At 44.8% G+C, this 25881-nt stretch overlaps 1 protein-coding gene across 1 annotated transcript in view; it reads left to right on the forward strand.

Moving 5' to 3' along the window:
* Positions 1–25881, forward strand: part of Cdh13 (cadherin 13) — a 1096387-nt gene that overhangs the window by 238256 nt on the left and 832250 nt on the right. The window contains exon 2 of the mRNA XM_051169275.1: positions 22541–22652. Within this exon, the coding sequence (XP_051025232.1) occupies positions 22541–22652 (112 nt within the window). The remainder of the gene's footprint in view (positions 1–22540; positions 22653–25881) is intronic.

Raw genomic sequence — 25881 nt, forward strand, 5'->3', positions numbered from 1 at the left:
TCTAGCCCCTGAGCGGGTGCGGCCAACTCTGGGCGTGCCTGAGTCTTAATTTCCTAAGTTGTCCCACACTTGAGAAAACCTTCCTTACATGGGGGCTGGCATGTAGCTGAGCCAATAGAGTGCTCAGCAGCACAAATGGAGAATTGAGTTCTACCCCTAGTATCCCTCACCCCATCCCCACCCCACCCCTATACAGATGGCCATGGTGGCACATGCTTATAATTTCATCACCCCAGACTGACTAGAGGCAGAAATATCAAAAGTTCAGGTTGTTCTTGGCTACATAGTGTCTCTGAGGCCAGTCTGGGTTACAGGAGATCCTGTCCCCAACCATATAAACAGAAGAAAGATGAGCTCATCCAGTTGACTCTAGAGAAACAATAATTTGTCTACAATGAATGATCTGAGCAACATTTTGCCCTAGAGGAAGGTCTGCAAGCTGGTCCACAGTTTAGATCCTGGTGGACACTTGTATTTAGCATACAAACTAAGAATAAGCTTGTGTCCTTAAATGGTCACATTTCAAGCACTTCTCTAAGAGGCTACACAATTCCCACAGTTTTTTCCCCTATTACTCTACAAAACCTTTAAGAAAATGTTTGTGGATTCCTTTCTGAAGAAATCAAAGAAACACATATGATTTAAATGTGTCTGGTAGTCACATTAAAAGATATAAAAAGAAACAGGTCACATTAAGTGTTAATTATAATATATTCTTGAGCCCAGTATCTTCAAAACATTATGCGGTATCAACATGATGCCAATATAAAAGTTAGGAATGGAGCTGGGGTGACAAATGGCTCTGAGGTAAAGAGTTGCTGTTCTTGTAGAGGACTGGAGGGTTTTAGTTCCTAGCACCCATGTTAGGTGGCTTATAAATTTCTGTAGGTCCAACTCTGAGATATCTGACTTCCTCTTTGGGCCTCTTTTGGGATCTGCACACACACAACACATATATAAAAATTAAGAGAGAAAAGATGGGGATGAATTATCTTGAGGTGTTTATATGCTAACTCTTCTTATTCAGGGTGCATTCTACACCTACCAGCACTGTCAAAGTAAGACTCACATTACATTTTCAGTGTTCCACAGACATGTGGCTTCAGGCTGCTGTACTGGATGGCAGCAACTTTGTAGAATTTCGAGCTATTCATGCTCCTTTGAATATTCACAAAGAAAGGGCTCTACATAAATCCCCGTTTCATCTTCTCAAGGTCGCGCCACACCTGGACTTAAACTCGCCATTGCAACCAAATTTAGATGGAGGGATTTCATTCAAAGCCACGGATAAGGTCGACACCCTCACACTGAGCTTGATGTGCGTCCTAGGAAGGGTGAACCCTACACTGTTTCCCTTGAGTGCAGAGATGAAGAGGGCCTCCCTGCTGGTCCTATACCCTGCCTGTCATTTCTGCTGCTGTGTATTAAGCGTGCACATGGCAATTGATGTGTACGGCCCCAGCCTCCTACGTGGCTAAGGACAGCCTGTGTGCACCAGCAGGGCTCTGTTCTTCACTCTGGGCCTCAGGTGGAAGTTTCTGCAGGCTCTAGGTCTCTGCTCACACACGGGAGGAGGCCAGAACCCAGCCTGTTGTGATGAGCATGCCACACACTGAGGGCTTTCAATTCTTGCCTAGGGTTTCATCAGCCCCGTCAGTCTATGACAATAAAATGAGTATATGTCTTGGTCTCCCTAGGAAGTCTTCCCTGCAAGCACCCCAGGAGATCACAGCTCCGGGTCCTTAAGACTCCTCATAGAGGCAAACATCACTTGCTGCAGTAGCCTAGGGCATCGGCTTTTCTATAATTAGCTACCAGCATGTGTCTCTATTAAAATGCTTGAATGACTCTGTCCTTTGTGACTAGAGTGTGACTAGTGCGGGCTTTGCTTGTGAAAGGTGCCTGTCCTGTGTGAGCTTATGGTGTGGGTGAGCAGTAGTGAGGCAGTTGCCTCACATGCTAGAGCCTAAGGACTTGTTGAGTCTTTCACCTCTGGACTCCAGCACCAGAATTTCTGAGTCCAGTGACCAGCATTTCCAACAACATCTTTTATCACTGAGAGAAAATGCCTAACCGTGTAACTTGAGGGAGGAAGGGCTCCTTGGGGTCCACCAGTTGAGGGTACACTCTGTCATGGTGGCAGGAAAGTGACACAGCTAGCCATGTTGCATGCACAGTCAGGAAGCAGTGGGATATTTTTTTTTTTCATGCTCAGAGAGCTTCCTCCTTTTGATGCAGTTCTGCGCCTCACTGTCCAGAGCGAGCGCTGTCACTCATTTTCATTAACTCAGTAAAGATGATCCCTTACAGACATGCTTAGAGATTTGTCTCTGAGATCACTCTAGACCCTGCCAAGTTGGCAGTCAACACCACTGCAGACTTCCAGGGAATATGGAACAGTGGACTCCCAGGGAGCAAACATTTATAACCATTGGTCCAAAATGTAGTTAGACTAGACTTTCTTGGGAGTCCCACTGGATCTGTCTTCAAGTCTGGATGATCTTGCTTATGTACAACTTTTCCCAGAGAAGCTATTCAGTTAAAGGTTCCCCAACTTGACTCTTCTATACGGTTTTGAACACTACAATTGCTTCCTTTTTAGTCTTTACCAGCTTCTATTTAAGTCAAATTATTATGTTGTACGACTATATCTAGAGAGGAAGTTTCCTATCAGCACAAATAAAGTCAATATCCCTTGCTATAAACAGGAGGCAAGCATTAAAAGAAGTCACATCCATGAATGTAAAAGAAATGTTTCTGAGGATACCAGGTGAAATGATCTCACAGACCAGAGTATTGTATGGAACCCATTTGGGGAAACATTGATGAGAAAGAAAGTCAGGGCCAAAGAGATCAAAAGAATACAAACACATTCAGGGTAACAGAGGTTCTATCAGCCAGGATATCCTGCTGCCTCTGCTTGAAGACACCACCAGCCATTGGGAGGCAGCTAATGCCCTCTGGTCCCTGCACTCTCTGATAGCCCTGGCTTGTCTTGGGAGGGCCCTACCTCCTCATCCTTCTTTGTGACAGGCTGAGCAGAATTCAGCTCAGCCAATAATGACCTTCTCATTTGCATTTCCATAACCAGCTCATCAGCTTCCCAGGTATGGCTTTCCTTTTCAGAACAAACTATTCAGTGAGTGGCTATGCAAGTCCCTTTCAAAGGGCCATTTATCACCCTTGAAGAATCTTATTGAGGAGTCTGAGAAGTCGTTCATTGTCTTTCTTCTAACGCTGGCTCAAATTCACTACCAAGATTAAGGGGCAGAGCCTGGAGGAGCTTTGCTGAAGCATCTTGTGATAACAATGGATTAATATCTTAAAATAGATGAACAATCGGGTGGGAATCAAGCAAATAAGCAAAAGCACCCCTGAGTTTCTTGCAAGCAGTATGGGCACTTTGGGTGAGCCCAGAGGAGGAGGAGGAGCAGAGTTGTGAATTAGGTCACCCGAGCTGTCAATCAGGAGAGCTGGGTGACCTTGAGTGGGATAAGGTGGTGTGGGAAAGTCCACACAGCACACTTGCACTTCCCCTGGCAAGGAAGTAAGAAAATGCCGATCTGTCATTGCATCAGGAAAACTGCAAGACCACACCCAGGTTCTGTGACTCCCTACGGGGGCACTCAGTTGAGTTCATGTCTAAGATTCATGGTAGTGACATTATATGTAACAAAACTAGTTCAGGGAAACTGTGTCTAGGGTAGCATCCTGAAGGAACCAGTAGCAAGTTCCCAGGGTCCCCTCTAAAAGACTTACATAGGATGTGTGAACTTCCCCCAGCACTTGGAAGCTCCACCAGGAAACTCACTAGAGACTCAGCGTCCCCAGTGTTTGCTGGGGACTCAGTATGCAGCCACCATTCCTGGACATGGGTTTAGCATGGCTCGTGTTATTTATGCTTGCTTTACATACAGTGAGCTACTCTTAGTGGTTAAGGAGGAAGGAACCTGCTCAAGATGTCAGAATGGGCCCAACCGTGCAGGCTTTTCTAGGCTGTTGGCTCCAGTTGGTTAGGTTAGGCCCTTTCTGCTCAGATTTGTCATCTGCCACAGATGTCCCCTACTCAGCCTTGTGCCTTTTCCTTAGTGTTGGCTATCAAGTCCCTTCCTGTCAGTCCACATGTCCCTGTAGCCAAACCTCTGCTTATAATATATGACTGTCTCCTTCTCCTCCTCAGTGAGGAAGCTCTCCTGAGACTCATGTGATACCCCAATACCTGTCACCCGCCTCTGACTCACCATAACTGAATTCCTTTAAAGTGTGTCTGTATTCACATGTGGGTGTATACATGTGTGTGTGCCCATGGATGTCAGATAAGGACCTTACATCCTTCTTGTTCACCAGTCAATTTCTTTAGATGTTGAAAATCATTTTAAGGTAATATTGAACTTACAGAAATCTCACCAAAGAATATGAAAATGCTGTGGCTTTTCCATTCGTATCCTTCCAAAACTTTTCCACATGAGGCTGTTTCACAGAGGCTGAAGAGACACTTGTGGTATGGTTGGTTGGCAGGCAGGGGGATTATGGAGGGTTTCGTTTTCAGCACTTGGCCTAGGTTCACCCAGTAGTTTTCTGGCTCTGTGCTTGACTCCAACAGTGAGGAGGAGTTGCTTTGGCTGTCTGTATGGATGTCCTCTGACTTCTGGGTACCAGTGGCTTTAGTCTAATGTATTGTAATTATTTATTAAAAGACCAGACAGCCAACATTACAGGTTCTACAGACCATGCAACCTCTGTCCCAGCTACTTGATTCTGCCATTCTAGCATGAAAGTGGATGTAGAGAGTAGTCAACTCAACTCTCACTGTTGCTTCTAATAAAGCTGTGTTGAAACAAAGAGACAGTGGGCCAGATGTGGTCTGTGGGCTGTGATTTTCCAGGCCATGGTTCTGCTAACAGGGGATTAGGACACGGGTGCGGAAGATAGGAAGACAATATGGTTCCACAGCATGCCACCTCACACTGGGGTGAAGTAGGGATCAGTTCCTCCTTATGCGATACCTTTTGTAGGGGCATGTCCCTTACCTTACCCCTTCAGACTTAGGTATGGTGACTGTGCCCAGTGTTACAGGGCTGTCCTCTCATCCTCTGATCCTACTCTCTGGCTATGACCACATTTTTACTGTTACTAGTTCCTGTGTCCAGATCCTCTTTTCAGCTCCATTGGAGTGCATTTAGAATATCCTGCTGGGGGTTGGGGCACCCAACACTGACAGGATTTCTGAGATGTGGGACTCTGCACACTCCAGACCACTGACCACCCTAGGACTCTGCCCTTCCCCCTCTCATGTTCCTCCCCTTACACTCTTATTGCAGCCTTAGCACCTTATCCCTGGTGATGGCCTGGGTGGCCACTCAACAGACACAGTGGCTATCATGGTGTGCCTCTCTCTGATAGACCCCACTTGCCCTTGAGAAAAGTCTGTCTAACTGACTTTTGGCTTCCTATGGAGACTCTAGTGGGAAGACCCTTCTTGTTAATGTATCTTGCACTGTGTAATTTTTGAAGATGAGCCCTTCTCCTCCAGCTTTCACTCTGGGAAAGATATGCTATTTTCCCCTATGAAGAATCAGACTTACTTTGAAAGCAGTAGGATTAGCTGAAGCTTTGAAATATTGTGTGAATCTCGTTTGGGTTGGAAGTATCCAAAGGACTGACTCATGAAATTTCAGGTAATTGAACTTCTGGCGGCAGGCAGACATGATAATAATAATTTTCAAACATTCTTTGTAAACTATATTCCAGCTCAGACCTTTTTAATTTTGTCAGTTCAGAACCTGCTGGAAGTTTGCTTGCTCGGGAAGACACTGGATTGCAGGCAATACATGTGGCAGTCTGATAGCAAGAGGGTTCATGACTTAGTGGCTTATATTTATATATCCCTTGTTTGGTTGGTTTCAGTGGCTAGTGGGGTTAAGAGGATGAAGATGAAGATGACATTGGCATGAACTGAGGGATGCCTTTGTCACAAATCTATGCCCTTGAACACATGGGTTAAACAGGAAGGGTTTAAGGCTATGATAAAATTATCGAGTATCGGAGCAGGTAGATACAGGACTCTCAGGAGCTAAAAGTGGGTCAATATGGATGCAGAAGGCTTGGGTAGAGAGGGTGGGTGTGGCCTTACTGTAACATGAGAAGTTTCTCAGCAGCCAATTGAAGGGAGACTTTTGATATGGGTGTGTACCTATACACACGTGTATACACATATTTGTGGGGGTCAGAGGACAACCATGGCTATACTTCTCCAGGTGCTGTCTACCTTGTTTTTGAGGCAGCATCTTTCTCTGGCCTGGAACTCACTAAGTAGACTAGGATATTTGACCAATACACTCCAGGGATCTGCCTGCCTCTAAGTCTTCAGCCACTGCTGGGGTTTACAAGTGTGTGCTACTACAACTCTGTGTGTATGTGTGTGTGTGTGTGTGTGTGTGTGTGTGTGTCTGCGCTCGCGCGCGCGTGCGCTTGGGATATAGAATTCAAGTCTTCCAGCTTGCAAGGCAAGTACTTTAGTGATGGAGCCATCATTAGGAAACACTCTTATCCTATGAGAATTAAGAAGCAATTATAAGCTGGGCGCAATGGCACACTCTGTAATCCCAGCACTTGGGAAAGCAGATCGCTGTGCATTTAAGGCCAGCCTGGTCTACAAAGCAAGTCCAAACCAGCCAATGTTACACAGAGAAACTCTGTCCAAAAAAACAAAGGAGACTGTGCTATCTACTACATCTGAGCAGAGGGTCTAGATCTCACCATGCATGGTCCTTGATTGGTGCACCAGTCTCTGTAGCACCTCCTCCTCTGTCTGGATTTGTTGGCTCCGTTGGTCTCTTTGTGGAGCTCTTGGTACCTCCAGGTCTTCTATTACCCCACTCTTCCATAAGACTTCCTGCATTCCACAGAAGTTTTGCTGTGAGTATGAGCATCTCCTTGGATCCCCTGTTGGGTGGAGTCTTTTAGAGGATCTCTATGGTTAGGCTCCCATCCTGTTCCTTCTCTTCAACTGCTTCCGGTACCTATTCTATTTGTCCTGCTGGATGACAATGAAGCATTCTCCCTAGGGTCCTCGGTGCTATTTAATTTCTTTAGGTCTAAGTATTGTAGTGTGGTTATCCTGTATTATGTGGCTAGCATCTGCTTATGAGTGAGTACATACCATGCAGTTGTTTCTGGGTCTGGATTACCTCATTCAGGATAATATTTTCTAGTTCTATCCATTTGCCTGCAAATTTCAAGATTTCCTTGTTTTTAATAGCTGAATAGTGTTCCATTGTATAAATGTACCACAGTTTCTTTATCCATTCTTCGGTTGAGGGAAATCTAGGCTGTTTTCCACATTCTGCCTATTTCGAATAAAAATGAGGGGACATAATAGGTGAAGAGGACTGGGCGGAAAAAAAATTGATGTAGAGTCACAAATGAATACCTCAACTCACTTTTATGTGGAACGTAAGGCAAACTGGGGTTACACCCAAAGCAAATGGCTCTTGTTACTGGGGACACAAGGACTATAGTCACCTGATGACAGAGCTCTGTCCAGCATGAGTCACACAGGGACTGCTGCCCTCTTTAATTCTAACCTCAGTGCTGTCTAAATTGCAGTCACATTAAGAGAAACTCTTGATATTTAAATGTTATCAGGTAGCTTATGAAATAAAGGCCACCTAGCAGACACTATGGCCCTTGAGAGGTCTCCTGGCCACTACTCTGTAGCCTCTCTTAGTTGGGGAAGGACTTTGGAGCACAGTCTATAGATGGTATTAGACCGGAGGAGGGCAGCATGGCCGGCTCCACCATGTTCAGCACATCAGTAAGGAAGTGTAGACAAACTTTCAAGGTCAAATTGATTATCCTCAGCTTAGCACAGCGGCAGCTCCCTAATTATGTCAGAAGGCAGGATTATCTCTGATCATTTGAGCTAGCACTCTAGGTAATACATCAAAAGCAAGATTTAAATAACACCCGGTCCCGAATCAAGAATTCATGGCATTTCTTTAACTATAAAGCCTGACTGTGGCATCTCATTTTCCCCATTAGTCAATGGGGTTTCCATGCTGTTTTAAACTCATATTAGTGTAATCCAGTTTTCTTTTACAGGATCTCACTGTGGGGTAGCAGGTAGCCTTGTGGTTCCTACTTAAAGACCCTCCAAAATCTGCCTAGACAGTTCAGGTTTAATACATTCCTGCGTACCTGGTTCTGTTGGAGAAGTTTGTTTAAACTGCCAACTGTATACATCTCTCCCCAAACCAGTTGTACTGGCTGCTTTTGTGTGTCAACTTGACACAAGCTAGAGTTGTCAGAGAGGAAGGAGCCTCAGTTGAGGAAATGCCCCCATGAGATCCAGGTATAAGGCATTGTTTCAATTAGTGACCAATGGGAAAGGTCCAGTCCATGGTGGGTGGGGCCATCCCTGGGCTGGTGGTCCTGGGTTCTCCCAAGACAGGAAGCTGAGCAAGCCATGGGAAGCAAGCCAGTAAGCAGCATCCCTCCATGACTTCTGCATTAGCTCCTACCTCCAGGTTCCTGCCTTCCTGCAATGATGGAAGGGTGAGCCAAATAAACCTTTTCCTCCTCAGGTTGCTTTTTGGTCATGGTGTTTTGTTGCAACAATAGAAACCCTACCTAAGACACCAGTGTTCAGTGGTTTTACAACAGTAGCTTGAAGTCAGCCACAGTGATAGCATTTACACCAGAAAAAAACAGGCAGGTGCACAAGCAGAGGCATTTCTTTCTGGGGAGGGGGGGGGAGGGGACGGACTGATTTAAACAATTACCAGGATTTTCCTGGGCCGCTCTCTCTGTCTGTGGCTCTTTTGAGATCTGAGTCTGGTTTACATTTTATTTAAATATTATATTGAAATCTTGGTTGCTGTTCTTAAAATACGAATCAGGTTACAGCCATCAAATTAATTATTTAATTTATGTATGTTGTGGAATTAGAGATTAAACCCAGGGCTTTATGAATACAAAGCAGTTACTCTATCACAGAGCTACATACATCCCAAGCCCATATATTTTCCTTCCTTCCTTCCTTCCTTCCTTCCTTTCTTTTTTCTCTTTTTTTCTTTCTTTTGTTTTTGTGACAGAGTTTCACTAAGATTCCCAAGCTGGCCTTGAACTTTCAATCTTAACGTTTCAACCTCTTATGTAGCTGGAATGCTAGGCTAGCAAACCAGTCGTGGTGGTACATGCCTTTAATCCCAGCTCTTGGGAGTCAGAATCAGACAGATTTTTGTGAGATGAAGGCCAGTATGATCTACAGAGCAAGTTCCAGGCCACCAGACTTGCCTTCAAAGAAGAACGCATTACTTATCTTTGCAAAATTTTCTCACTTTAAACAAAAACAAGGTTGACGGAGAACCCAAGGAATTGTTTAACCATCATTCAGTTTTGAGATGTCTGAGTCCTTCTGGTTGGTAGCCAGTCATTGCTCTGAAGAGTCAGTGTATGGTCCTTTCTAGTAGGTATCTTTTGTTTGAAAGAGAAGGGTCCACAAGCAAAATAAGCCACATTGGTGTGGTCTAAGGTAGGGCTTCCATAGTCATCCTCTTCCCTCCATTTCCTCCACAGCCCTACACCTTCCCCACGTTACTAAAAGTAAATATGTACATGCTAGCCATTCCTATTACTACTCCTGTTCCTTGGAGTCAAGGCCCGTTGTCTTACTGATTTATATTTATCTTAGCACTGATACAGAGCAGGAAGCCAATGAATGTTCCATAGATGAATGAATCCATCAGAATATGAATAATTGGCATCTAAAGAGCAGCCCATGCGCTGCCTCCTGACCTAGAGTAATTTGTTTTTGTTTTTTGGTTTTTTTTAATGTAACAGGATGCACTTAGATTTTTAAGAGAGAAATGCAGATTTTTTTCCCCTCCATCCTTGGGGAAGAGTTGTGGCATACTGAACTAAATAGATCTCTTGCCTTCAGTGCCATTTTTGTCTGTCTCTTTCTCTTTTCTGGAACTTTCTCAAGTGAGAACTTTTTGCAAGGGGAATAAAACCACAGTTTAACAAGATAGACATTTAGTTCAATAGAAGAATTTTCCTTGTGTGAAAAAAATAAATCACCAAAAGGACTTTGCCTCTGAAAGATAATTAATAAAAACCTGCTCATGTGTTGACAGATCTGACATCTTGTCTAATGTCTGGCAGAGAAGAAAGTGTGACACGTCACACAGTTAGAATAAAATGTTCCACTTCACAGCAAGGCCAAGGAGGAACAATAATTATTTTTAAGCTAGAAAAGGTCAGAGTCTAGTTGTTAAATTGACACAACATTGAGTCTGAATTTGTGCCTTTTCACAACATCGAGGTTTTCTGTAGATTCCCCTGATCTCAACAGTAAACATTGTTGGCAACGGGAGGGATCCAAAGGGCATTTTCTTAATTGTCTTGTTGTTTTTATAAAATAGCTGACAAACCCATTTAAAGGAGAGAGAGTTTGTTTTGCCTCACAAGGTACAAGTCCTCATGGTGGGGGAGTCCCTGAAACAGCTGGTCACACTGCATCCACAATCAAGGAGCAGAGAGGAAAGGGAAAGAGGGGGGCAGGGGGAGGAGGGAGAGAGGAGGGACGATGGGATGAAGAGATAGGAGGGATGAGAGAGAGAAGAGATGGAGGAAAGAGGGAAAAGAGAGAAGGAGGGAGAGAGAGAGCCAGAGACACACACACAGAGAAAGAGAATAGGGATGGAGGGATGGAGGGAGGGAGGGAGGGAGGGAGGGAGGGAGGGAGGGGCACTTGTATACTTGTACTCACAGACACACCCAAAGGCTCATCTCTTGGTGACTGTAGATATTGTCGATTATTGTCAGTGAGTATTGCTGCTATTTATCATCATGGACAGTCTGGACTTGCGCAGGACTCTCCGTCAAACTCTGCGTTCCCTCACAGGATCACTTCATGTATTGTAGGCTCACAGCTGTTGCTGTACATGCCTGTCCTAATTCACAGGGTTATCTGTGTATCATCTGCATGACCTGAAAAAGTGAGACTGGTCACAGCAGTCTCTATCAAGAGAGCCAGGTAGCAGCAGGATACAGAAAGCCAGCGTGAAGATCGAGACTCTCCCCAATGGCTTCAAAGATGGAGGAGGGAGGCCTTTAGGCATGGATGCCAGCGGTAGAGCTGATATGGAAAAGGAAACAGATAATCCCAAATGATCACAGCCTGTGGACACATTGTAACCCTTAGGGACTGGACGGTAAACTAATGGTCTCTAAGCCACTGGGATGGTAGTATATTGTCACAATGTAGATAGGAAAGTAATATGCCATCATGGCATTTTAAGTCTGATGGAAGGATTAGATACAGGGATTTTTCTCTGGGAGCTGATCCAGGAAGCTGGGGTGAGTGAGAGGGCAGGAGGGGAACGGGAAATTATTGTAATGTGGATTCCTGACTCCTGCTGGTCCCTACTATAGTGAGGCAGGTTTCGATCCATAGGCACCTGTATCTCACCCAGAATTCTCTCTCAGGATGAAGGCAATGGTCATTTCCCATGGATTGAGGGCCATCTATAGAGAGTGACTCTTCCTTATTCCAACCTCTGCTTGCCCTTACATTATAGCTACGCTCCTGCCTCAGAGCAGAATGCAGAGGTGAGAGATTCCAACAGGTTCCTCTGAACTCTTGGGGAATGATCCCTCATGCTGGAACTGGGGTATGATAGTGGCTGACACGATGGATTCAGGCATCAGCACCCAAAGAAAGATGCTCACCCTCAAACCTCTTTGTTTCCAAAATCTCCCAGCCATGGTCTCTACACAGCCAGGGCTTAATGTATAGATCAGACAAGTTCTCTAGAATCTGATACATGGCAGATTTCCATTACTTGTCAAATTTTGAGTCTACTAAGGCTCACCCAAGACCTCAGCGGGGGACTCTGAGAATCCAGGTCTTGTGTACCATATGGCAGTATTGATTTAGCTCCCCAAATTTCAGGAAGATAGATGCCTGAAGCCATCAAGCGCCAACGCCAGGCAGGCACAGTGTCTACTTTTTCCTCACACACACACTAATGCACATTGTCATGATGCTTATTTCCCTGTTTAGTTTTCCATCTGAGCTTGCTTGATTCATCCAGGGACTTTAAACAGAAAGAGTTCATTCTTTTTAGACCAAAAAAAAAAAAAAAAAAAAAAAAAACTGAGTTGACTGAATCCCCGCTGGCTGGGTTTGAGGCAGACAAGCTTTATCAACCCAATCCCATTTTGAGACAACGGAACACCTTCAAATAATCTTGGAAACAACCTGTAGCTTGTTGTTCCACAGGATAAGTCCTGCTCTCTTGAACTGGCAGCATGGTATTTACACTTATCAACCCCCGCCCACCCCCCACCCCCAGCATGGAACATTCTCTCATAGTTTGCCACTTGAAACATTTCAAATCAATTTCCAATACGGCCTTATCTGCAATGTGGTCCAAGTCTCTCTCTCTCACCTAAGAAATGTGTTATTCCTCCTCCTTCATTTCTGCCCGATCTTGTACGCGCTGCAAGAGAGCAATACAACCAATAGCCATGGGCACGTGGGGCGGAAGCAGAGAGCCACTCTCCGTCCTGAACCTCTTCGTCGAGGGCCTTGAGTTTATACAGTAAACTCCCTTTCTTATGACTTGAGAAAAATCTGTCTAGTCACTTTCAATTAGAAATGAGGTTCAGGGTGTTGGTTTCAAATTGTGCTTCTAAACAGCCATGGGACTCACCAAGGGGGAGAGAAGCACATTCTGGCTTGTCTCCACGGGAATTGCCAACATCATTTCTAAATATCTGTTACCTTAACAGCCAGGAAGTGGCAGCTACCTCTATTTCTGCAGCTTTAAAGCACCATGAATGTTTCGGTGAGCGGGAGGGGGGGGGGGAGATAGACTCCAGCAGAGTGTCAATAATGGAAGCTTATGTGTGCAGTGGGCGTGTGGATGTGGATGCCTGCGAGTGTGAGGGAGTGTGAGTGTGTTGCACGAGGCTCGGGGGAACGCTGTTTTCTTAGGCTGTCAGTGAAGCCTAAGCCTTTATAAGTCCTTCCCAGAGTCAGGGCTTGTGGTGTTTGGCAGGATAAAGACTCACTGGAAATACAGGGCTTTGCCATTTTTGTGTCCTGCAAAGTCAGAGAGTGAGATAGCAGGCTCTATTCCCCCACTAACCTCGGCGCCTCCAAGCTGCTTGCAGCAAAGCCATTCTGACGAGAGCAAACAAGATGTGTTTTGTTCCAAGGAGAAAACACCTGTCCATCCAGGCTAATAGTGAACACTGGGTTAGTCACTACTAGGAAAACAGCGCTCGGGAGACATGGACTGCTTTGTCTGGAACAATGACATCAGGGAACTGGCTGAAGGGAAGATGAGATCTGAGGCTGTCCATGAGATCATTGTTTGTGGCAGGGAGTCTCTTTGTATTTATGCTGCTTTAGAGGCACTGTATTAAGCTGATTCTTTCCAGTTTGCTATTTCCCACTGGCCTTTGGGACAAGTCTGCAGAACCTGGGGCATGGAAGCTCTCTGCCTAGATTCTGTGCCTGCTCACTGTGCAAGCAGCCAGGCCAGCTCTGGTTAGTCACCCACATACATAAGTGAACTGGGCCACAGTGGTATGGTTGCTCCCTGCTAGCCACCTCCCCTGGGGATGCCTGTGTCCCGCAACAGGGACTTAAATCTTTCTACCGGACCATGCTGACATTATAGAGGAAGGGATCCTATGAGATATTTCAGTGTCCAGGCTGAAGTGGTGACAATCCTTCTGTGCCAATTGTATTAGCCATTGATTTCTGGCCAGACTTTTTACATCGGAGCCAATGGTGTGTGTATTTTTGTGGCTCGTGTCCGAAGACTCACATCAAGGAGGGCTCCTAGCTCCAGAGTCTCTACAGACTAGAGTGCAAGTGGGCAACTCAGATACTTGGAAGTTCAAGGGAGAGTACCAGGGAGCAGGGGATGGGACTCACACATACTGATGTGTGTGTCATAGGGACAGCCCTGAGATGTCTTCTCTAGGCAGTATGATTACTCTGCCTTGTGACACACTTCGTTCTGTCTTCGATAGTCATATCTGCTGACCAGGTCCACCCCGTGTGCCGCCAATTGAGAGCTACGTTGTTTTGCTAGAACAACATGCAACTTAAGGGAAAGAGGTTTGTTTTGGCTCACAGTTTGAGGATGCAGGGCATCATGGTGGGGAAGTCATGGCGACAGGAGTGTACAGTATGTGCTCGCATTGCATCTGCAGCCAGGAAGCCTGGAGAAATGACTGCTGGTACTCAGCTCACTTTCCCTCCCCCTCCCCCGCCCCATTTGCTTGGGACACCAGCCTGTGGACCAGCACCACCTATATTTAGGGGGTGTTCCTCCTACCTCAATTAATCTAATGTAGATCATCCCAATTAGGACAGTCCGGAGATTTGTTTCCATGGTGATTCTAAATCCCATCAAGTTGACAGTTAAGATGGACCACCACATATCACAACTGAGAAAGGCAGGGGGCCAGTGGGACCCTGGAAGGAAGTTTCAGAGTTGGCTAGGCTCTTAAAACAGCACCTGTCAGGATAAACCCAACCCTTTTTAAAGAGAGAGTGTATGGTGGGGGGTAAAGGAAGCCAGAAGGGAAACCAGGTGTAAGGAGGGTGACCTGATGACCTGATGACCCCCTCACCTGTTCTTGGTGCTGGAGCATGAGTTCAGGGCAGGGACTCTTGAAGGGAGGACAGAGCTCCGAGACACTGCCACTTTAATGAATACTTGGATCCTTTTTGCAAAAGTAGCCTTCTTTGCTCAGCCAGTACAGGTAAGGGGGCTATCACTGCAGGACCCTTACATGCGCATGGCCGTCTACTACTCTACTCTTGGATACATACATGTCCCTGCCGCTCCTATTCGCACAGTTCTGAGCCATCATCCAATGGGCAGCTTTATAATAGCAACAAGTGGCATTTTAATGACATCCGTCCCCGACTGCCCTGGGAACAACAGCAAATTATGAACTCATTCATTTAAAAAAAAAAAATGAGGAGATAACATTGAAGATGCTCGGGCAGGTGGCGTGCTTCCGTCTCCTCTGCGACAATCTCCTCCCTCAGTCTTCAGAGTGACCTGCAACAGGCCATCGTTTCTCCTGTTTTTCCATCTGGGAAAACCAAGGCAGGAGGGGACTCACCCGGGGTGACTCCAGTGATAGAGATGGAGTTTGCACTGAACTATACAGCTTAGGCCAGTGGCTAGTGTCTTTCCTAGGGCATGAATCTGCTTCCAGAGCAGGCTGATGGTAATTTTCAAATAATGGGTACCCTTTGGTGATTATAAAGCCCGATAGTTGCCATGCTCACGGTGATGCATCTGCACCTATTGTTTGTGCTCAGCGAGCACTAATGCGTAAAGGAGCGCATGAACCACATCAGAAGACGGTTATTGCTGTGGTAGCAATGATGCATTTGTAGTGCTTGCGGGTTCTGCTTGGCAAAGCTCCAGAGGGTGTGGGGGACTGACGGTCTGTCCACGTAGGATCTATGTGCTGGTGACTTTGAGTCACGTTGGAGAAAGGCTTAGCTGGCTTGGGTGGAAAGCCAGGCGTTACTTCTTACAGCGTTAAGTGATGGCGGTCTATGACCTGGCCCACACTTAAAGTCAGACTGTAGGTGGATGTTGGAGGTCCGTGACAAGATCACCTGCAGATACAGGTTTGAGCTGAGAGACATCAAGGGATAATGGGGACATTCTATGGTCATTGAGTGGCAAGGCATCCAGCTTTAGGAAGTGCTAATAGTCTGGATTCTTTTGTAAATGCCCTTTTGTGATTTCAAGGTATACCACAGCACTACTAGAAGGGTATATTGGATTAAGGGATGGGCCTTGGGCTGGGAAGGAGTCCCAGTAGGGGACCCCAGAACCCACAAAAAGGCTAGGAGGATGTTGTGGCCAGCTGAAGTCTCAGCACCCAGGAGGCAGACCCAGGGCTTCCTGGAACAAGCTTGCTAGTGAGACTAGCTGTCAGTGAGCTCTGGATCCAAGTGAGAGAGATTCAAACTCGTGACATACTGAGGAGGACACTCAACATCAACCCCAGCCCCACCCCCAACCCCGCTCATACACACAGGCACACACATGTGCCCATATACATGCAACAATGCATGCATGCACACATAGACCCCCCACAGATACATGGAATAAAAAAAGAAGGGGTCCATTTCTCTCCATTTACCCAACCTCTTTTTAGTCCCAAGTTCAAAGCAGAATGTTCCTTCTCAGGGGATAGATTTGTTTCAGGTCCCTAGATGAGGTTAGACCCTCCCTTGCCTGCTTTTGAAATATTCCCAAAGGATGCCCTGCTTTCCTTTCAACTTAGATTTTCATTTTAGTTAGTCAATTATTTAAATGAGGATTTGCTAATGTCTTTCTCCTTTCTGGACCATAATACTGCCCTAGTTAACGTCTATCGACCGACCGCCTCTCCTGGGCAGCACTTTTCTAATTACATTCCATGAATCATCCTGGTGAGTCCACACACATCTCACTTCTTAGATGAGAAACAGAGGTACAGGGCATCTAAAACCCACACCAAATCCAGCAGCAAAAGGACAGCCACACTTGGATGAGGAAAATGGCCCTGGTGACCACATTCTGAAATGCTAGACTGCTAGACTTACAAGTCCCTGGCCAGGCTGGTTCGTGCTTGTCAGGTGTGTCAGTTTGGTACACACTAGAGACATCTGGGAAAGGGGAACCTCAGCTGGGGAATTACTTTCATCAGATTGCCCTGTGAGGCATTTTTCTTGATTAATGGGAGGGCCCAGCCCATTGTGGACAGTGCCACACCTGTATAGGTGACCCTGAGCTGTTTAAGGAGCAAGCTGCCTTCCTTCATGGTCTCGGCTTCAGTTGCTATTTTGAGTTACTTTGTTGGCTTCCCTAAATGAGGGACATATCTAAGCCAAATAACCGTTTCTTCCTGCAAGTGTCTTTTTGTCAGTGTCTTATCACAGCAACAGAAAAAGACTAATACTCTGGGCCCTGTGTAAAGAACCCCAGGACTCCAACAAACAGCCTGAACAACAGTCTAGAAAAGTAATACCTGGTTCGGCACTATCACCTCACTAAGTCACCCCCTTTGCATAGCAGGTGCCATTTAAAAAAATGTTTACAATCTGTGCTGTCTGGTTTTATGTCACTTGACACAAAGCTAGAGTCACTGGAGAGAAGGGAGCCCAAATTGAAAAAAATGCCTCCAGAAGGTTGGGCTGTAGGAAGCCTGTGGGGCATTTTCTTAGTGATTGATGGGGGCAGGCCCAGCCCATTGTGGGTGGTGCCTCTCTGGACTGGTGGTCCTGGCTTCTATAAGAAAGCAGGCTGAGCAAGCCTTGAGAAGCAAGCCAGTGAGCAGCACCTCTCCATGGCCTCTGCACCAGCTCCTGCCTCCAGGTTCCTGCCCTGCCTGAGTTCCTGTCCTGACTTCTTCTGATGATGGACTATGATCTGGAAGTGTAAGCTGAATAAATCATTTCATCCTAAGTTGGTTTTGATCACAGCCTTTTGTTGCAGCAATACAACCCCAAGTAGTACACAAGCTATTTAATTTTTGACTGGTAGGTAAAGCTGATCCCCCCCCAAATCCACAAATATGAAACAAAGGTCTCCCACTGTTCCAGCGCTTCCTGGGAGTCAGTAGCTAGAAAGGGTTGATTTTTCTTTGAGAATTCTAGAAGTATACTGCAGACACTGTCAGGGAATCAGGGAAGGAGTTGAGCATAAAAAACATGGAGACTCAGGCGGAAATTACTGTTCCTTGACGTAACCAGACTCCCTCCTAAATGATTAGCTCAGTGTCCCCAGGGAAATTGTGCCTTCCTCAATATGTCTGGGGTGACTGGTTGACTGGTCTGGGATTTGAGGGCAGAATTAGCCAATTAGAAGGTTAACGTATAATCGCAGGCACAAGGTGTGACCTTTGCCCATTTCTGTTTAACTGAATTAGCATTAGCGGGTTATAGATTTTCTGCTTGCAACAATGCCGGCAAATTATTCTGAGCTCCGAGTCTGCATTCTGCAAATGTGCCACTTAGGATGTCAGCCCTGCGATGGCTTCAGAAGGCATCAAACTAGAGTCTGATCTCCAGTCACAGGGGGCACTTGCAGGCAGACGCTGAGCTAGACTGTCCTCCCCCTACTCTGATCTGAGACAGATAATGTCAGGTGAGGTGGTGACTTCTCCACCCTAGCTCCTCTGAAGTGGCTCAGCCAGGCCACACCACCAACCTCCTGAGATTGATTTCTTGGGGTTCAGTGCTTCCCAGAAGGCTGACATTCAGAGTGGAGTCCCCACTCCTCAGCAGCTAACCTTTTGTATATTGTTTGGTGTTTGTTGGAATGGAAGAGACATTGCTTTCTTCACCGCTGATATGCCCTGGTTGAGAATTCAAGGTTTCGGAGGTAAACCTTGTATTCTACTTGAGTGTACAATACCTTATATTACAGCAGAAATGTACATAATGCATGTGAAGAATACTCTTAAACTTGAATTCTATACCAATGTATCAAAATTAAACTTACTCTGCATCAATATACAAATATACAAATCTCTATGCCAATGAATTAAATATAACCTGTGAGCACAATTAAGGCCTTAAGTTGAGGAGTCTACTCAATAATCTACTTTTTGTTCTATCATCCCTATATATTTCTATATTCCCCCTTTTTTTCACCACCTATCTCCAAACCTAAGAAAGAAAGAAAAAGGAAAAGAGAGACATCTCTGAGTCCAACCTCATTTTCTCTCTTGATAAGACCAATAGTAACTTATAACCAACTCCCAATGAACAGAAACATCTATAAACCAAGAAAGCAACAACAACAACAAAAAAAAACCTACCCAAACCCCCTTAAAGAAAATGGGCCATCATTTTCTTAGGGTTTCTTCCAGCTGAATACCTTGAAAGTGCTATTGCAGGCTGTTTAGGATAAGTAAGTTAGATAAGTTAATTGTCAGTTGATCAAATCATGGTCATGTCAATTTATATCACAAGAAAATATATCCTAGGCGTAACAGATAGGTATGATTCTATAGACAGATAAGGTAAAATAGTTAGATAAGGTCTTCAGAAACCTCAGAGTCCTACAGAATATGGCATTTAAAGGTGTTTTTATTGTTTTAAGGATTCTTTGACAATAAGACAGGTTAACTCCTAGCAACACCCCGCATAACTCAAAGATGATGATGAACTTCCTTATGGAGATGACTTCAAATGTGGCTAACCAGCCAGTGGGCAAAATGTCCTCATTTTGACCACTGACAGAATTCTTGCTAAAAATAGGCAAGCTTATATGTAGGTAGAGTTGATGGCCAAACTCTGCCAAGACAGGGTAAGCAAGTCTTCAATAGTCCCTGCCTCATAAATATGTCTGTCAGATATACTGGGCCAGAAGGCTGAAGATGATGCTCCAACGTTATAGAGAGTCATGGGTGACTGTTCAGGCAGCAAATTGTCTCTGTCATGTCTTTTTTTTTCAATTTGGAAGCTGCTGACTTGTGCTTCCTGTTTACTCAAGTAATTAATTTTATTCCTTCTCAGGTCTCTGATGAGGTTGAAGACCAAATAGGTTAGTTTCACAATTAAACTTAGTTGTTTAGGAGTTAAGATGCTTTTAGGTCTAGATAGATGTTTTAAGTTGATAGAGATATGATAGATATTGATTTACATTCATAATTTTAGATTCACCAAGATAGGAAAATGTTTTTTTCAAGGTTGCCAAATACAAATAGCCAAAGTACTATGAATGGAACATTAATATAATTCCTGATTATTTTGTAGTTCTTCTTGCTCTATGTGGTTTATTTTATACATGTAAAATAATATAAATGTGTATGTAAAAAATTAATAAAAAGAATTCTAGGTTTCAAAATTAGGTTTCTTTAACAGCAAGGGCTGAGTCTAAGTCTTGAATGCAAATCTTTGGTCTCAGGTAAAAACAAATAGGGCTGGGGAAATCAGCCAAGGAACAAGGGGGCCTAGTGAAAACCAAAGTATCCAGCTAGTCACCCACCAGTGGTGCACAGTGGAATGATTCCAGGTGGGAACCTGGGAGGCAGACCACAGAAAATGACAGGGGTCTGGGCTGTGTGAACTAATTCCCTTCCTCCTCCATCATGGGGAGGCTGTCCCTGGGGAACTTACCTTCTAAGGACTCACTGATGGTCATTACAGCTCAGGTTAGTGAAGCCTTTTATACTTTTTGGACAGTTAGCTGAGAAAAATTAAGACAAAATAAAGTCTCCTTAGCAGATGTTCTCAACCTTCCTAATGCTGAGACCCTTCAACACAGCTCCCTCATGTTGTGGTGACTATAAAAGTGTCCCATTGCTATTTCATAACTGTAATGTTGCTACTATTATGAATCATAATGTAAAAATGTGATGTATAGGATATCGGATAATGTGACACCCACCCACCCCAAAGGGTTGAGAACTGCTGCTCTATGGCCTAGGTCTAAGAGTCAGGTCTGAGCAAGGCGCTTAGTAGAAGACAGATCAAAGGATGTTTAAACTTATACCTGGATCCAGACTCCACCATCCAGGTGTATGTGGATCTTGGGCAGAGTGATTTACTTCCCGGAAGTTTTGGTCTCCTGCTGAATATTGGTGTCTGTGCATCATGAGGCTGCAGCGGAGACTAACCCAGAGTGTGTTCATCACGACCTTGACACAGTCCTTGCTGTGTGATAAGGGCTCAAACACATCAGCTTTGCTTTTAAAGCCGAAGCAGCAGGCCTTTGCCAGTGTGTGAGGTGGATGCTTGGGGTAGACAGGTGAGTCCCAGGCCAGAGGTCTCTTCCTGGAGATGATAGTTCTCTGCTTACTGATCTTCCGTCCATTTTTATCTAAGTTAGACCTTGCCCCAGGGGACATCATGCGGTGTCATATCCCAAAGCGTGTAAGTGACTTCTAGGGGAGTTATGAACAAATGTCTATTAGCCCCACGTGGCTCACTCACATAGCCCACCTAAGTCTGGCTTGATGAGCCAGTGAGAATAATTGGGGCTACGTACAGGAGTGTGTGACACCCAATAAGAGCCCCCCCCTTCTTAGCAGTGGCTAACACTTACATATCCTCCTGGATGAGAGACCTCATGCGCCTTGTGAGCCCCCTAGTACGTCACTTTATGAGCCATGAAACTGCAGCCCGCCCCCACATACATGTTGGTGGGCCTGATGTTCTAAGTGTCCCTTGGGCTAATCATTTCAGCTGTTCTGTTTTCAAAAACAGCAGTGGCCATGTCATGCCTGGGGGAAAAGTGCTCCACCACGGTATAGCCCAGGTCTTAGTTTTGTTTATTCCGAAAGATGGATGCCACGAAATCCAAAGCACGAAGATGAGGCCTTGCAAAGAATTTGTACATTTTATATTGCGGGGAAGTAGCCAAATTTGCAAAAGTGAAAAGAAACCGGTGAAATTAATTAAAACGGCCACTTAGATTTAACACTACATATAAAATATCATAAATTAAAAAAAAAAAAGGCAACAACAACAACAAAAAACCATCATTCCAATGCATAGTTACTGTAAAAATGATCCGTGCGTGGCTTGATAAACACCATGACCAAATGCAGCTTGGGAAGGAACGGACTTATCTGTCTTACATATCCAGACCACAGTCTGCCATCTAGAAAAGCCAAGGCAGGAACTCCAGCAGGAGCCCTGGGGGGTGGGGGATGAAGGGGAGAGAGGGAGGGGTGGAGGAAGCTGTAGAGGAAGGCTGCTTTCTGACTTGCTCCTCACAGCTGGCTAAGCCAGGATCACCAGGCCAGGGGTGACAGGACCCAGGGAGGACAGGACCATTCCACTCCCACATCATCATCAATCAAGACAGTGTCTCTTGAACTTACCCACTGGCCTTCCTGATGTCGGCAAATCCTCGCCTGAGAGCCCTTCTCCCTGGGTGACTCTAGTTTTTGTCAAATTGATAACACCATACCTAGCAATGTCCCGGTTTGGGCTCAACCGGGTGAGTGTCCAGTGGCTACCCTGTGGCTCGTGGCCACCATGGGAGACCAGGGTGAAGAGCCAACAGGCCGTAGGATACGTCTAGAAGAATCTCCAGTGAGAAAGTTCTGGTTTCCTTGTCCTCCTCTTTGGAGATGACGTTGTTACCTTTGCATGGATGAGCATGAAGCTGGTTTTATCTCAGGCGTCACTGGAAATTGGCAGTGTTTGTAATGAAACTTCACACATGGCAACCACAGTGAGATTCTTAGCAGGTGTAAAACCCTTACAACTTTATTTCTTTAACTTCAACTTAATGGAAGTTGCAGCAGCTGTTCCTGGTTTTGCATCTTCCAAAGGAAAAAAAAAAATCCCATTGCCAAAAATGAGCTGTTGGCAGCCATGAGAGAGAGGCACATTAACTTGCCTCTTCATTTAGGGGAAAATGAAATTAAAACCTCAGCTCATTTCTAAAAGTTGTAGATTTGGTTAAAAGGAAGAAAAAAAGTTAGCAGGGCAAACATGCTAGCAGCTGTTAAAATATTGATCGCTGCCTTTCCTCAGGTGCTCCTGGTAACATCTACAGGTGATTTGGACTGCACACCCGGATTCCAGCAGAAAGTGTCGCACATCTACCAGCCAGCGGAATTCATTGAGGACCAGCCCGTCCTAAACTGTAAGCCATTATGAAGCGCTCCGGGCCCACTCATGTGGACCTCTCAGCTGTTTGTAACTTATCTCAGGATGTTGGATCACCTCATGTTTTCTGGTCACATTTCTTATGTCCCTGGCCCTTGACCCTGGGTGGATGCTTTCAAATGACAGACTTGCCGGCTTGCAGAATAATAGAGGACATGGATCTTTTCTCAGGATTTTTATCTCCAGTGAACCCTTCTGCCCCACTCCCAGAAAAGGGAACTACCAGCCTCCAGGGTGATCCTGCACCGTATGGAGGGAAAGAAATCCATTTCCACAGGGCGGGCCCAAGCATAAAACCATCGCCTTCTTTATAGATTGCTGTACTATCTGCCATTTCTCACATAGAGCATTAGATCAAAATAATCGTAAGGGCAGAGTATTGGCGCCTGGGAATTTGTAGTCACAGGAATCGGAAAACTCTTGTTCTCAAAGCTGATAAGATGGCCTTGAAAAAGATTCTAATCTTTTCTGCTGCTTCTGCGGATTAAACCCAAATTCCCCAAATTCCAATTGATTTCCTGAAAACGTGCATCTCTCAGATCTGCTTATGATCTCTCAGTGTCCTTAACACCAATATGATGGTACTGTACCTTTAAGAGAACAAAAGCATGGAGATAAATGCCTAACAAATCAGGGTTTACACAATGGAGTTTGGAATTGGTGGGAGACTGAACCAGTTTATTACAGGCCCATGAGCACCATTCTCTGATGTTTCTGAAGATTTATTTTATTTTTCATCACATGGCTATATTTGTGTGTGTGTGTGTGAGAGAGAGAGAGATGTTGGGTCAGCAACATGAGTGCAGTCGCCTGAAAAGGCCGGAAGAAAGCATTTGATCTCTGGGAATGGAGTGACATATGGCTGTGAGCTGCCCTCTGGAGATGCTGGGGACTGAACTCTGGTCCTCTGTACGAGTGCCTGGTGCTCTCTTTTGCTGAGCGATCTTTCCAGACCCCCATTCTTTAATATTTGAGGATAGAGGATATGCAAGCAGTGACCCAATTTGGCCAGATGCTCAAGGGCACCTGTGAAGAGGTTGATTGCATATGTGTCTGCCTTTGTGGATTCCGGGTAGCCTTTTGTGCTAGGCCCATTCCGTTATTTCTATGGTATATGGCTGGTTTGTGTAAAGAAAAGAGAGCACATTTGGCTGGTTGGAATATTCTGGGAGGTGGGTACCTGTTATAAGAGTTGAAAGGATCGCGACCATCAGGGTCTCCAAGGTGGAGCCTGGGAACACCCTGACACAATTACACCAATAAGATCATCTGACCAATTTGAGTCTAATGACAAGGGACAAAGGAAATGACTCCAGATAAACGACTTCCTAGTGACTGTATTTCTGATTGTGATTCTGGGGTCAGGCCATTGACAGAACCACTCATTTGTTTTTTAGTGTCTGTGCTGATAAGAATCAATATATTTCAAGCAGCACTTGATTGACGACAAATATCCTCCTCGTCCCTCATCTCTAGATCTGTCCATCTGTCTGTCTGCCTCTGTCTCTTGCTTTCCTATTTTTTTTTTGTTGTTGTTGTTGTTTTTGTTTCTTCTAAGTGATTACTCCAAATGTCATCAATGTGAACATGTGGGGAAATACAAAGCCACCCTCAGTATGTAAATTAATAGAGCTGCTATGCAAAGAAGGTCCATAAATGCGATTGCTTCTATAATCTTCATGACACCAAACAGCTTTCAATTCACCACCAAGAATCTGGGAACAATCATAGTTTACAGGGTCTTTTTAATTTAAACTGCAACATGTTCTACATTCCAACATCAGAGGTGTGTGTGTGTGTGTGTGTTGCGTGTGTGTCTTAATCCCTTAAGTAATTAACTTGGTTATAGCTCTTGCTCCTGTGTAAGCTGCTAAATGCTAAATGAGACTGGGCTTATTATCTATAACAACGCACTCAGGGAAATCCAGTGATATGGGAATCAATCACAATTTAAAAAAAAAAATTTTTTGTGTGTGTGTCTGTGTGTGTGAGAGAGAGAGATGTTGGGTCAGCAAAATCTAATTAGCCCTTCTGGTGAAACTGCTTGCCCATGCCTGTTACTAGGATGAAATATAAAGAGCAGGACTGGTTAGGTACTTGGAAATTCATCTCAAGGCGACAACAAACAGAGTTTGTTTTGAGTACATCCTATGGGTGAGGTTAACTGTGCCTAGGTGCAAAAGAAAGTTTGTGGAGCCTGCAGAGTGCCTGTTGAAAATGGTTTAGGAAAACCAGAGTCTTCAAGAGGAGCAATGCCTGTTCTATTTACCCAGAAGGAGGAAGTCAAAACTTAAAATATTAAATGGAACTATTCATTTAATATTTTTACTGGTATTTTCCCAGCCACTTCTACCCAAACGCGCTCTTCTTCTTACTCCTTATCAGTTTTCTCCTGTACAATTTTCAAGATTGCAGAAGCCCACTGAGGCCAGAGAAGGGGGTCAGATCCTCTGGAGCGCAGCTTCTTAACCTTCCTAATGTTGCGACCTTTAATGTAGTTCTTCATGTGTGGTGACTGCCAGCCATAAAAGTATTTCTGTTGGTACTTCATAGTTGTGGTTTGCCTGCTGTTATGAATCATGTCAGCATCTGTGCTTTTTGGTGGTCTTAGGCAACTTCTATGAAAGATCATTGGACCCCAAAGGGGGTCGTGACCCACAGGTTGAGAACCGTTGCCGAGGGACTCTGCTGGCACCTGTGAGCCACCTGATGTGGGTGTTTGGAACCAAATTCAGGTATTGTTTGTTTTTTTTAAACTCAGGTATTTTGAAGGAGCACTATGTGCTCTTAACTCCTGAACCATCTCTCCAACCCCTTCTATGCATCCCACAAGTTTCAACAGAAAACTTTTTGTCTCTGAAAAATTGTAAAGAACCAATTATGAGAGGTATATGTGCTGTCACGAACTAACGCTTGAATGATAGATGGAAAAATATTGAAGAGAGCCAGAAATTTAGAAAAAAAAGATTGGGCATTTGAGTTTATGTTTTTTTTTTCTTACCTAATACTTTTTATTATTATTTCATAATAGTTCTTACTGTATATAATTTTTTTCTTTTTTTCCATTCTTTAATTTTATTAATTCATTCATATTACATCTCGATTGTTAGCCCTTCCCCTGTTTCCTCCCATTCTTCCCTCCCTCCCATTTCTCCCCTTCTCCCCTCCCCTATGTCTGTGACTGAGGGAGACCTCCTCCCCCTATA

This window comes from Acomys russatus, chromosome 26 (genome assembly GCF_903995435.1).
Source record: "Acomys russatus chromosome 26, mAcoRus1.1, whole genome shotgun sequence".
NCBI classification, from domain to species: domain Eukaryota; kingdom Metazoa; phylum Chordata; class Mammalia; order Rodentia; family Muridae; genus Acomys; species Acomys russatus.